Source organism: Pristiophorus japonicus, chromosome 21 (genome assembly GCF_044704955.1).
Source record: "Pristiophorus japonicus isolate sPriJap1 chromosome 21, sPriJap1.hap1, whole genome shotgun sequence".
Classification (NCBI taxonomy): Eukaryota; Metazoa; Chordata; class Chondrichthyes; family Pristiophoridae; genus Pristiophorus; species Pristiophorus japonicus.
Window position 1 is genome coordinate 70,427,981 of NC_091997.1, and position 12,452 is coordinate 70,440,432.

General features: G+C 46.7%; 2 protein-coding genes across 9 annotated transcripts in view; one reads left to right on the forward strand and one right to left on the reverse strand.

Moving 5' to 3' along the window:
- Nucleotides 1-12,452, forward strand: part of LOC139234097 (sorbitol dehydrogenase-like) — a 230,749-nt gene that overhangs the window by 171,226 nt on the left and 47,071 nt on the right. The window lies entirely within an intron of this gene.
- Nucleotides 1-12,452, reverse strand: part of duox (dual oxidase) — a 78,704-nt gene that overhangs the window by 9,730 nt on the left and 56,522 nt on the right. The window contains exons 27-31 of the mRNA XM_070865023.1: nt 10,740-10,789; nt 8,658-8,785; nt 7,698-7,851; nt 4,079-4,311; nt 215-373 (exon numbers count right to left, since the gene is read on the reverse strand). Of these exons, the coding sequence (XP_070721124.1) occupies nt 215-373; nt 4,079-4,311; nt 7,698-7,851; nt 8,658-8,785; nt 10,740-10,789 (724 nt within the window). The remainder of the gene's footprint in view (nt 1-214; nt 374-4,078; nt 4,312-7,697; nt 7,852-8,657; nt 8,786-10,739; nt 10,790-12,452) is intronic.

Genomic DNA, 12,452 nt, shown 5'->3' on the forward strand with positions numbered 1-12,452 from the left:
CATGAGCCTTTCCAGCTGTAACAGCAGAAATCGAGTTTACATTTAGCAATGGCCTAAAGTTTCCTTCCACATCCATGCCTGGAAGATACGAATTTATTTTTGATTATAAGCAAGCCTTTGTCGGAGCGACGACTGCTATTCTGAACCCCGCCTCAGAACAGGCATAACAGGATCGTAAAAGAGGCTTCACTTTCAACATATTTCTCTCCGTTACCTTTTTGCAGACGATCTTGCTGAAGACCGAGGACTTGAAGACGAGATCTTTGAGGATTGATGAAAAAGGTGTTACCCCGATGCCTCCGCCAACCAGAACAGACACCTCAAATTGATTCCACTCTTGGTGCCCTTCGCCAAAAGGCCCGTCCAGATAGATCTGTAGGCAGCAGAAAGACGTTTAGTGAATATTTATTTAATAATTTGAAAATAATATTTTTTTTGTTCTTGAAAGGAAAAAAAAATTGCAGAGCTATGGGGATCCCAAAGGGGCTTTACAGCCAATGAAATACTTTCTTGGAGTGTAGTCACTGTTGTAATGTGGGAAACGCGGCAGTCAATTTGCGCACAGCAAGCTCCCACAAACAGCAACGTGATAATGACCAGATTATTTGTTTTTTAGTGATGTTGATTTGAGGGATAAATATTGGCAGGACACCAGGGAGAACTCCCCTGCTCTTCTTCAAAATAGTGCTACGGGATCTTTTACAACCATCTGAGAAAGCAGACTTGGTTTAATGTCTCATCTGAAAGACAGCAGCTCCGACAGTGCAGCGCTCACTCAGTACTGCCCCTCCGACAGTGCAGCGCTCACTCAGTACTGCCCCTCCGACAGTGCAGCGCTCACTCAGTACTGCCCCTCCGACAGTGCAGCGCTCACTCAGTACTGCCCCTCCGACAGTGCAGCGCTCCCTCAGTACTGCCCCTCCGACAGTGCGGCGCTCCCTCAGTACTGCCCCTCCGACAGTGCGGCGCTCACTCAGCACTGCACTGGGAGTGTCAGCCTAGATTTTTGTGCTGAAGTTTCTGGGGTGGGACTTGATCCCGCAACCTTCCAACTCAGAGACAATTGTGCTACCCACTGAGTCACAGCTGGGATATTGCATGGTTTTGGTAAAGGGAGTGTAAGGATATGGTATGAGAATTAATCTATTCCACAGTCGAGACAACTGATGTATTGTAGTTCAAACAGGAGCTTGTTAAAGTTGCGTCAGTGGGAAAGTCCCAGTTAAAGTGGTAGAGGCAAGTAACAATGAGAAATAAAAAACACGTCTAGCCACAGCTATAAATTGAACAGTTTAAGTTATTGCAGTAAGTGGGATCCTTGATTTGAGCTATGATGAAGGGTCTGGACCCCACAACATTAGCCTGTCACTCCCCAGATGCTGTAAATTTCCATAACTTGCAGTTTTCTTTCCTTAAGGTGTTCAAGGCCTGCTTTTGTATTAAACCATAGTGGTCACCTAACCCAGCATTGGTATTTGATAGACATTAATAATAAGCATCATGTTAGAATTCAGTAAGTGTATTGTGGGAAGCTTGACGTTTGCTGAATTATTCAATCTCGTTTCCTCAACTGACTTTGGACATAAAATGTTAAAAGTTTAGATGAGGTGAGGAGCAGGGGAGTTCTCCCCGGTGTCCTGGGGCCAATACTTATCCCTCCAATCAACATCAATAAAACAGATTATCTGGTCATTTATCACATTGCCGTTTGTGGGAGCTTGCTGTGCGCAAATTGGCTGCCGCGTTTCCTACATTACAACAGTGACGACACTCCAACAGCACTTCATTGGGTGTAAAGCGCTTTGGGACGCCCTAAGGTCATGAAAGGCGCTATATAAATGCGAGTCTTGCTTTGTTGGGTTAGCTGACCTTAGTTTACTCAGCACAGAGCTGCTACAGTTGGCTGATACTCCAGTGCAGTGCTGAGGGAGTGCTGCACTGTCGGAGGTGCTGTCTTTCAGATGAGACGTTAAACCCAGGCCCCGTCTGCTCTCTCAGGTGGATGTAAAAGATCCCATGGCAGTACTTCGAAGAAGAGCAGGGGAGTTCTCCCCGGTAACCCTCAACCAACATCACTAAAAACAGATTATCTGGGTCATTCTCACATTGCTGTGTGTGGGAGCTTGCTGTGCACCAATTGGCTGCCGTGTTTCCCACATTACAACAGTGACTACACTCCAAAAAAGTATTTCATTGGCTATAAAGAGCTTTGGGATGTCCTGCGGTTGTGAAAGGCGCTATATAAATGCAAGTCTTTCTTGTGGCAGTTGTTTTCATTGCTTCGAACCAGGAAGTGTAAGTATCAGACAGAGCTCCTGCTCCTGACCAGAATCTAGTAACGTCTCCTGCGAAGTGTGTAGGTGTGAGCACAATCTGAGGAGAGAGTTTAGGCTTGGTTCTTCTCCCAGACTGTCTGTTGCAATTTACAGTCTAGGTTTACACTTTACTCCTTATATTCCAAAGTCATTTTTTGCACTTAAAACAAATCAAATTACCCAATAACTCAAATTGAGCAAACATAAACAAATTGGTAAAGTTTTTTTGTATCCGTTCCAGGATGTGGGTGTCGCTGGCAAGGCCGGCATTTATTGCCCATCCCTAACTGTCCTTTGAGAAGGTGGTGGTGAGCCGCCTTCTTGAACCGCTGCAGTCCGTGTGGTGAAGGTGCTCCCACAGTGCTGTTAGGGAGGGAGTTCCAGGATTGTGACTCAGCGACGATGAAGGAACGGCCGATATATTTCCAAGTCAGGACGGTGTGTGATTTGGAGGGGAACATGGAGGTGGTGGTGTTCCCATGCGCCTGCTGCCCTTGTCCTTCTAGGCGGTGGGGGTCATAGTAAAGTGGGAATCTGTTGCTTAAAAAATATTGAATTGTCGTAGAATCCTAGAATGGTCACAGCACAGGAGGCCATTCGGCCCGTCGAGCCCGTGCTGGCTCTCTGCAAGAGAACCTCAGCCAGTACCACTCCCCCCGCCCTTTCCCCGTAGCTCTGCAAATTATTTTGCTTATCCAACTCCCCTTTGAAAGCCACGACTGAGTCTGCCTCCCCCACCCTTTCAGGCAGTGCATTCCAGATCCTAACCACTCGCTGCGTAAAAAAGTTGTTCTCTTATGTCGCCTTTGCTTCTTCCACCAATCACCTTAAATCTGTGCCCTCCGGTTCTCGACCCTTCCACCAATGGGAACAGTTTCTCTCTATCTACTCTGTCCAGACCCACCATGATTTAGAGCTAATTAGAATGAAGTGAATTTGAATGAAGAGCTGGAGCCTGTAAAGATTAACCATTCATGTGAAGTACTGAGGGCATCCAGCAACTGTTATGTACTCCAGCAAGAGTCGACACTTTCAGCAGATGAGCAGAGAAGGTGGAGGTTAAAAAAAATGTTCCCTTAATTTTCCAAATGTATTCCTTTGGAGTGAGGTATATCTCTGAGCAACCTCACTGTCTGTTCACTGCATTGACTTAAGTCTTACTTCATGCTCGTATTACTTTGTTGTTATAGGATGTTTCACCCTGGCTGGAGAGTCTAGAACCAGGGGTCACAGTCTCAGGATAAGGGGTCGGCCATTTAAGGCCGAGATGAGGAGGAATTTCTTCACTCAGAGGGCGGTGAATCTTTGAAATTCTCTGCCCCAGAGGGCTGTGAATGCTGAGTCTCTGAGTAGATTCAAGGCTGATATATATATAGTCGTCTGGTTAATCCTTGCCACTGGACCAAGACCTAGCTCTGTCAAGCCCGTGTGGTGGCTGGTGTGCAACGGTCAACAAACGTTAAAAAAAATCCACGCACAGGCATCTTCCACCCCTGGAGTTCAGGACTGGAACTTTGGGTCCTTCAGTAAAACATCTGTGAACTCATGTGGAAGCAAGTCATCCTCGATCGAGGAGCCGCCTATGACGGATGATGACTCAAGGCTGAGATCGATAGATTTTTGGACTCGAGGGGAATTAAGGTTTATGGAGATCGGGCGGGAAAGTGGAGTTAGTGTCGAAGATCAGCCATGATCTCATTGAATGACGGAGCGGGCTCGAGGGGCCGCGTGGCCGATCCTGCTCCTATTTCTTACGTACTTACCTTTGGGTGGCCGCCGAGCTTTCCGACATTCTCCGGGGAGTACGTTTCCCGTAACTTTGTGGTCCACGGCCCCACTGCCCTGATGTGGAGGCTGAGGGTGTCCTCGTTGGGCGCCGACGTCAAGGTGAAGGGGTGATACTCGTCAGTCCCCAGCGATAGACACGCGATGCGTACCCATTGGCCAGACTTGTACTCAAAGTCTTGGGGGCGTTTAAATTCGAGGTACGTCACACCTAGACGCCAAGAAATGCAGGAAAAAGTAAATGCCACCGGTACCAGAGGACATGGATCTCAATCTAATGTTTCCTACATTGCAATAGTGACTACATTTCAAATTGTACTTCATTGGCTGTAAAGTGCTTTGGGACATCCTGAGGTTGTGAAAGGCACTATATAAATGCAAGTTCTTTCTTTCTTTGATCTGTACGTGACAGCAACTTATTTCTCAACTACACACTTGATTTTAAATGTATATAAATTTATATAATTTATTTCTCATTAACCAACAGGTAGAATAATATTTGAAAAACGATAGTGCCTGTCACACAGCGCCATATATACCATGCATCACCTTATATACCATGCCATGTTTCAGATCCCTCCTTGGCCCTCGCCCCCTCCCTATCTCTGTAATCTCCTCCAGCCCCACAACCCCCCCCCCCCGAGATATCTGCGCTGCTCTAATTCTGCTCCCCTGGGCATCCCTGATTATAATCGCTCCACCATCGGTGGCCGTGCCTTCAGCTACCTGGGCCCCAAGCTCTGGAACTCCCTCCCTAAACCTCTCCGCCTCTCTACCTCTCCTCCTTAAAACCTATCTCTTTGACCAAGCTTTTGGTCACCCGCCCTAATGTCTCCTTATGTGACTCGGTAGTAAATTTTTTGTTGTCTCATAATATTCCTGTGAAGCGCCGTTATTGCTGTTGTTATATACCATGCAGTGTCATATATACACTGTAGTGCATGGCATATATATATCCCATGCAGTGCTATATATGTATAACCATGCAGTGCCATAGATCTACAGGTTCTCTGGCAGTAAGAGACAAAGGTAATATTTGTCTCACAATCTTTCTCAGCTTTGCTGGAACAGTGCTGATTATATACAGGGTGCACGTGCCTTGAGGTCATTTTTTGTAATTAATCACTCAATTTGCTAGTGCTGGGTGATATTAATAATTAATGTATTAACACCATTCCGGTTAATGTCTGTACTAAAAACAGCGGATAAAGCGTTTCCATGCAAATAGGTTAATGTGCTCATCACCAATTATTCAGCTAAAAGATCTTGCGACAGGTCAAAAAGAAGCTTGTCGGGGGCAAATATCACTTGCATGTCAAATAACATGGTTCTGTGAGCAATCCCAGATGTCTGATGGATGTCTGCAAGTTTTGACATGCATTTAACATGGGAACAAGAGGAGGCCTTTCGGCCCCTCGAGCCTGTTCTGCCATTCAATGAGGTCATGGTTGGTCTGCGCCCTAACTCCATATTTGGCCCATATCCTTTAATACTTCTTGGTTAACAAAAATCTTATCAACCACCAATTTAAAATTAACAATTGATCGAGGATCAACTATCATTTGCAGAAGAGAGTTCCAAACTTCTACCAACCTTTGTGTGTCGAAGTGTTTCCTAATTTCACTCCTGAAAGGTCTGGCTCTAATTTTTAGACCGTGCCCCTAGTCCTAGACTCCCCAACCAGCGGGAATAGTTTCTCTTGATCTGCCCTATCTGTTCCCCTTAATATCCTGAAAACTTCAATCAGATCCCACCTTAACCTTCTAAATGCCAGGGAATACAACCCTAGTTTGTGTAATCTCTCCTCGCAACTTAACCCTTGGAGTCCGGGTATCATTCTGGTAAACCTACTCACTCCAAGGTCAATACATCCCTCCCAAGATATAACATTCCCAAGGCACGAGAAAATATATGAGCCACCACGTTCTTGAAGGCTTGAAATGTAGGTGTCTGAAGGTGGATAGGAGAGCTTTGGAGAAATCCGACCTCAAGGTGGTAAAGAAGTGGAATAGATTTTTGGAGGCAGGTAGGAAGAGACAGGCGATGTTACACAGGTGAAAGGAAGTAGTCTTAGTGACTGATCAGATTGGGGGTGAATGTTGAACTCAGAGTCGAACAGGACTCCAAGGCCCCGTATCTCTGGGCTGAGCCAGAGTTAGTTGAGGACTTTGATGGAATAATGGCCAGAAGCAGCAAGGTGTTTTGGGGAACAGAATCATAGAATCATAGAAGTTTACAGCACGGAAGAAGGCCATTTTGGCCCATCGTGTCCGCACCGGCCGACAAAGAGCTACCCAGCCCAATCCCACTTTCCAGCTCTTGGTCCATAGCCCTGTAGGTTACGGCACTTCAAGTGCTCATCCAAGTATTTTTCAAATGTGAGGGTTTCTGCCTCTACCACCCTTTCAGGCAGTGAACTCCAGACCCCTACCAACCTCTGAAGAAATTTCCCCTCAAAACCCCTCTAAACCTCCTACCAATTACTTTAAATCTAGTCCCCCTGGTTGTTGACCCCTCTGCCAAGGGAAACAGGTCCTTCCTATCCACTCTATCCAAGCCCCTCATAATTTTATACACCTCAATCAGGTTTCCCCTCAGCCTCCTCTGTTCCAAAGAAAACAGACCCAGCATCTCCAATCTTTCCTCATAGCCAAAATTCTCCAGTTCAGGCAATATTCTTGTAAATCTCCTCTCTTTCCAGTGCAATCACATCTTTCCTGACAGCTTTTGCTTTTGGTAACATTAAGCTGGAGGAAACTATCCAGGTCTTAAAAAATCCTGATAAGCACCTAATGTGTTTGCTGAGGAATGTTATCACTGGATCAAGATAATGGTTTGGGATATGTGACCTAAAATTGTCTTCACAACGAGTGCAGACTTTGCCCAAAGTGTTTTATCACTGATAGCCACTGATTATATAAGACCTGTGTGTGGGCAAATGATGGTGTTAGCATTCATTGGAGGCAGTTCAGGGAAGGTTGATTCTTGGGATGAAGTGGAATGAAAAAAGGTTAAGCAGATTGGGCCTATACTCATTGGAGTTTAGAAGAATGAAACACATAAGATTTTGAGGGGGCTTGACAGGGTAGATGTAGAGAGGATGTTTCTCCTCATGAGGGAATCTAAAATTAGGGGACATAGTTTCAGAATAAGGGGTCGCCCATTTAAGATAGAGATGAGGAGGAATTTCTTCTCTCTGAGGGTTGTGAATCTTTGGAATTCTCTACCCCAGACAGCTGTGGAGGCGGGGTCATTGAATATATTCAAGACTGAGATCGACAGATTCTTGAACTACAGGGGTTATGGGGAACGGGCAGGGAAGTGGAGTTGAAGCCAAGATTGAATATCATGGCTGATCTGATCCCTGCTCGCTCCTCATAACCATTGACTCCCTTAGCGTTCAAAAATCTGTCTATCTCCACCTTAAATATTATCAATAGTCCTTTGACCCTTATCAAATCCTTTGAACACCTCCGTTGGATTGGTCTTCTATACTCGAGGCAATACAAGCCTACACTATGCAACCTGTCCTCATAATGCAATCCTTTTAGCCCAACAGCGGGGAAGTCGGGGGTCAATATTTCGCGACTAAGGTACCTGAGGGTAACAGTTCTGCCTTGACCACCGTGACATCCTTCTTCTTTCTGCTGAGGCTGACGAGTTTGTCTCCCAGGTAGATGAGTCCGGGCACAATGAAGTACAAGTAAAAGCTCTGTTGCTGAATCAGGTTCGAACTGCCATGGAGGAGAATCTGTGTGTGGGGGAGGTGTGATGGGAAACAAAAGAGATGAAATGGAGGGGGGCACAAAAAAATGAAACCTGAAGTAAAATGCTGGAAATACACAATCGGCCAGTCAGCATCTGAAAGAGATAGAGAGCCAAGACTCTTTCGGTAGGAAAAAATCCATGCCAGGTCCATCCCTAATTGCCCCTTGAGAAGGTGGTGGTGAGCCGCCTTCTTGAGCCGCTGCAGTCCGTGTGGTGAAGGTGCTCCCACAGTATAAGATTCTGAGGAGGCTGGACAGGGTAGATGCAGAGAGGATGTTTCCTCTAGTGGGGGAATCTAGAACTAGGGGGCATAGTCTAGAATAAGGGGTCGCCCATTTATAACGGAAATGAGGAGGAATTTCTTCACTCAGAGGGTCGTGAATCTTTGGAATTCTACCCCAGAGAGCGTGGAGGCTGGGTCATTGAATATATTTAAGGTGCTGATAGACAGATTTTTGAATAATAGGGGAGTCAAGGGTTATGAGGAGAGGGCGGGGAAGTGGAGTTGAGGCCATGATCAGATCAGCCATGATCTTATTGAATGGCGGAGCAGGCTTGAGGGACTAAATGGCCGACTCCTGCTCCTATTTCTTACATAAGGCGGCTCACAACCATCTTCTCACGGGCAATTAGGGATGGGCAATAAATGCAGGCCTTGCCAGCGACGTCATATTCTAAGCCTGGAATGGTCTCAAAGAATCACCAGAAATATTTCTGAGGAATTTCCGATCTACAAGGCAGAATCACAAATAGGCAACACAGTGTGAGTTGAAGTTTAAGTGCTATTACCAGAATGTACAGGATCACGTAGAGGTGGTGGGTCACCCAGAAGGCTCGGAAGCTCATCCGACGGAATTGGCGCGAGGCGAAGACGTACAGAATCGCCATGACGACAAGAAGCAGAACTCCGGTCATTCCTAGAGTTGAAAACAGTTATCACGGTATTACCTTTACTCCCCCTTCACCCTCAGTTCTTACACAATGTCTGGAATAACCACCTCCCCCATCCATGTGCATCCTGGCTGGGGGGAGTCTAGAACCAGAGTGGGGGGGTCACAGTCTCAGGATAAGGGGTTCGGCCATTTAGGGCTGAGATGAGGAGGAATTTCTTCACTCCGAGGGGGGTGAATCTTTGGAGTTCTCTACCCCAGAGGGCTGAGTCTCTGAGTATAGTCAAGGCTGAGATCGAGAGATTTTTGGATCTAGGGGAAATCAAGGGATATGGGGATCGGGCAGGAAAGTAGAGTTGCGGTCAAAGCCATGATCTTATTGAATTTGATGTCTAGAGTGTATTTTTTATGTGATCCCCATTCATGCTTATGGGCATTCCGTACATACAGAATCCCCACAAGCATGAATGGGAATTCCCTTCTTTGATTGGCTGGGCCAGGTCATGTGATCCCAGGTGTGCTTGCGAACCACCTGTGCCCCTGGGCTCGAGCGGCCTACTCCTGCTCCTAATTCGCATGTTCTTATTCTCTGGGTCATTTCTCCTAAATGTGACTTAAAAGAAGGCCGCACGTAATGACACGCACAGGTCCCGGCCAGAATGGAGATAGTTGGGCCATTCCCCCCGTCAGTCGCTGCTTGAAGTGACTGCGATCGATTTTAACGCACACAATCGGTATTACGTTACTCTCCTGCGCTCCCAGCATTTTGCTGCAGAAAGAACCCTGCTGTACTGGGGACACTCTGCTTGCTGTAGTTTCAGTCATGAGTTTGGAGACTCGGTAAATTGAAAGCACAAGTCCCGCACCTGCCTCCAACTCCGGGGCTGACCCACTGCTGTCAATATTCACTGCGTAAAAAGAAAGATCCCGAAATTATGCACTGGCATAATTAGCCTCCCATCGCTTAATATTGGGGCTTAATATCGGGGCTGAATTTGCGGTCGGAGGCTTCCCGCGGGCAGAGGCCTCCGACCAGCAAAAAATCTACGCACTTACCTCGGGATCCACGGACACTCGCGGTCCTGGGCCTCTAGGCATAGGCCTGAGTCGAGCCCCACGTATCCCAGGTGTGCAAGCGGTTCGCAAGCGCCCCTGGGATCACATGACCTCGCCTAACCAATCGAAGGAAATGCCCCCATTTATGCTTATGGGGATTCTGTATGTACGGACCTCCCATAGCATGAATGGGGATCACTTAGAAAATACATCTAGACATCAAATAAGTCCCCAAAAAAACATTACATATTTAAACTTAATTAAAATGGCAATTAATTAAAGACATTTACATGTTTTAACGGGGCTAAAAGTAACCTTGCCTTACCGCACAGGGTTTTTAAAAATGTATAAATGATTGAAAAAAGTTTTTTGAACTCTTACACTGATAAAAGCAAGCCTTACGCTCCTGCTTTTGGCAGGCGTAAGAATTTCACGGGCATTCGCTGGGCAGAAATTAGCCCCATTCTCCGCCTGCGGAGGCCCTTATCCCAGGGGTGCGTGCGATCCATCACGAGAATTCTTGACAGATCGCCAATTGCGTGTTTCAGCGCAGGCGCAGCGCGTGCCTAAACCCTGAACGTGCGCAACCCTTACGGGCGTGCGTGCACCTCGTACACGCCCATACGGGCCGCAAATCACGGCCCGATGTTTACTAGTTGAAGCATTAAGCCACTCACGTTATAAGAGTGAAACACCTCTGAAATAATGGAGGGCGGAGCTGGAGCTGAATATCAGGAGAGTAATTTCAAAGTCTTTAATGGCTCGAGAATTACCGACAGCTCGTGAGGTTGTGAACTCTGAATTAATGGTGCAGTTCAATTGGCTCAAAACCGTCCACATATCAGGTCTCGGAAGGCCATCAATTGTATACCGTCGCCTTGTGTTGATATTTTGATCACCCAGAGTAAGCAATGACACTAGTTACCTGGAATAGTCTCAAAGAACCACCAGTAATATTTATGAGGGAGCTCTGATCTACAAGACAAAAAGAAGAAGAACGGTAAATTTGCATCTGGTCCACTGCATCCAGACTTGAAATATCACAGGTACCAATCCCCCGGAATGTGCCTCGTGTAATGCATTGTCACGCAAGCATTTATTTCACACATTTATACATTTGCACTGACAAAATGGGTTCTTTTACATCCACCTGAGAGAGCATCGGATTAATGTCTTCTGTGAAAGACGGCACCATCAGTGCAGCATTCCCTCAGTACTGCCCCTCTGACAGTGCAGCGCTCCCTCAGTATTGCCCCTCCGACAGTGCAGCGCTCCCTCAGTACTGCCTCTCCGACAGTGCAGTGCTCCCTCAGTACTGCCCCTCCGACAGTGCAGCGCTCCCTCAGTACTGCCCCTCCGACAGTGCAGTGCTCCCTCAGTACTGACCCTCCGATAGTGCAGCGCTCCCTCAGTACTGCCCCTCAGATAGTGCAGCGCTCCCTCAGTACTGCCCCTCAGATAGTGCAGCACTCCCTCAGTACTGCCCCTCCGACAGTGCAGCGCTCCCTCAGTACTGCCCCTCCGACAGTGCAGCGCTCCCTCAGTACTGCCCCTCCGACAGTGCAGCGCTCCCTCAATCTGCCTGGAAATTACAACATTGAATGCGTTCGTTTGGCCTATTCGGTCCGTGTTGGTGTTAATCCTCCACAGGAGCACGTCCTAATCCCATGTGCCTAAATCCCTTTATTCCGTGTAATTTCTGTGCCTTTGAACTACCGCACATTCAGGTAGCATCTTGTAACTTGATCAATAAATTGGGCCGTAGCTTACAATATTGGCAGATCGAATCCAACCCAAAGATCAATATTTCAGAATCAGAAATCTGTATTATTTTTAAACAAAGCTGTTCATTTTTTTTAAAAAGAAAAATTTAATATTTGAGACCTATTTCTATCCTAACTCCTGGTACTAAATGAACAGTATTATTTCTGACATTAAAGACAGTTTGTACTAATAGATTGATGATAATTGTTATCTGGAGCACTTGAGGTACCACCTTACAATCTAGCTGTTAAGGCTGGAGTTGTACCGCACTTGAAGCAAACTCAATCCAGTTCTTAAGAGAAAGGGGGGACAGTGGGGAGTCTAGCAACTGAGGGTGAAGGGTAGTTTGCTGAGGTATACTTCTTTAAATATATTCATTCACGGGATGTGGGCGTAGCTGGCAAGGCTGGCATTTATTGCCCATCCCTAATTGCCCCTTGAGAAGGTGGTGGTGAGCCTCCTTCTTGAACCGCTGCAGTCCGTGTGGTGAAGGTGCTCCCACAGTGCTGACTTTGTCGTAGTGGTTTGGTACAACTGAGTGTCTCGCTGGGCCATTTCAGAGGGCAGTTAAGATTCAACCACATTGCTGTGAGTCTGGAGTCACATAGAGGCCAGACCGGGTAAGGGCGGCAGATTTCCTTCCCTAAAGGGCATTAGTGAACCGGATGGGTTTTTACGACACTCTGGTAGTTTCATGGTCACCATTACTGACCACTAGCTTTTTAATTCCAGATTTAATTAATTAACTGAATTTAAATTCCCCAGCTGCCTCGGTGTGGATTTGAACCCATGTCTCATGGATCATTAGTCCAGGCATGTGGATTACTAGTCTAGTGACATAACCACTAAGGAAGCTTCCTACCCACCCACTCAC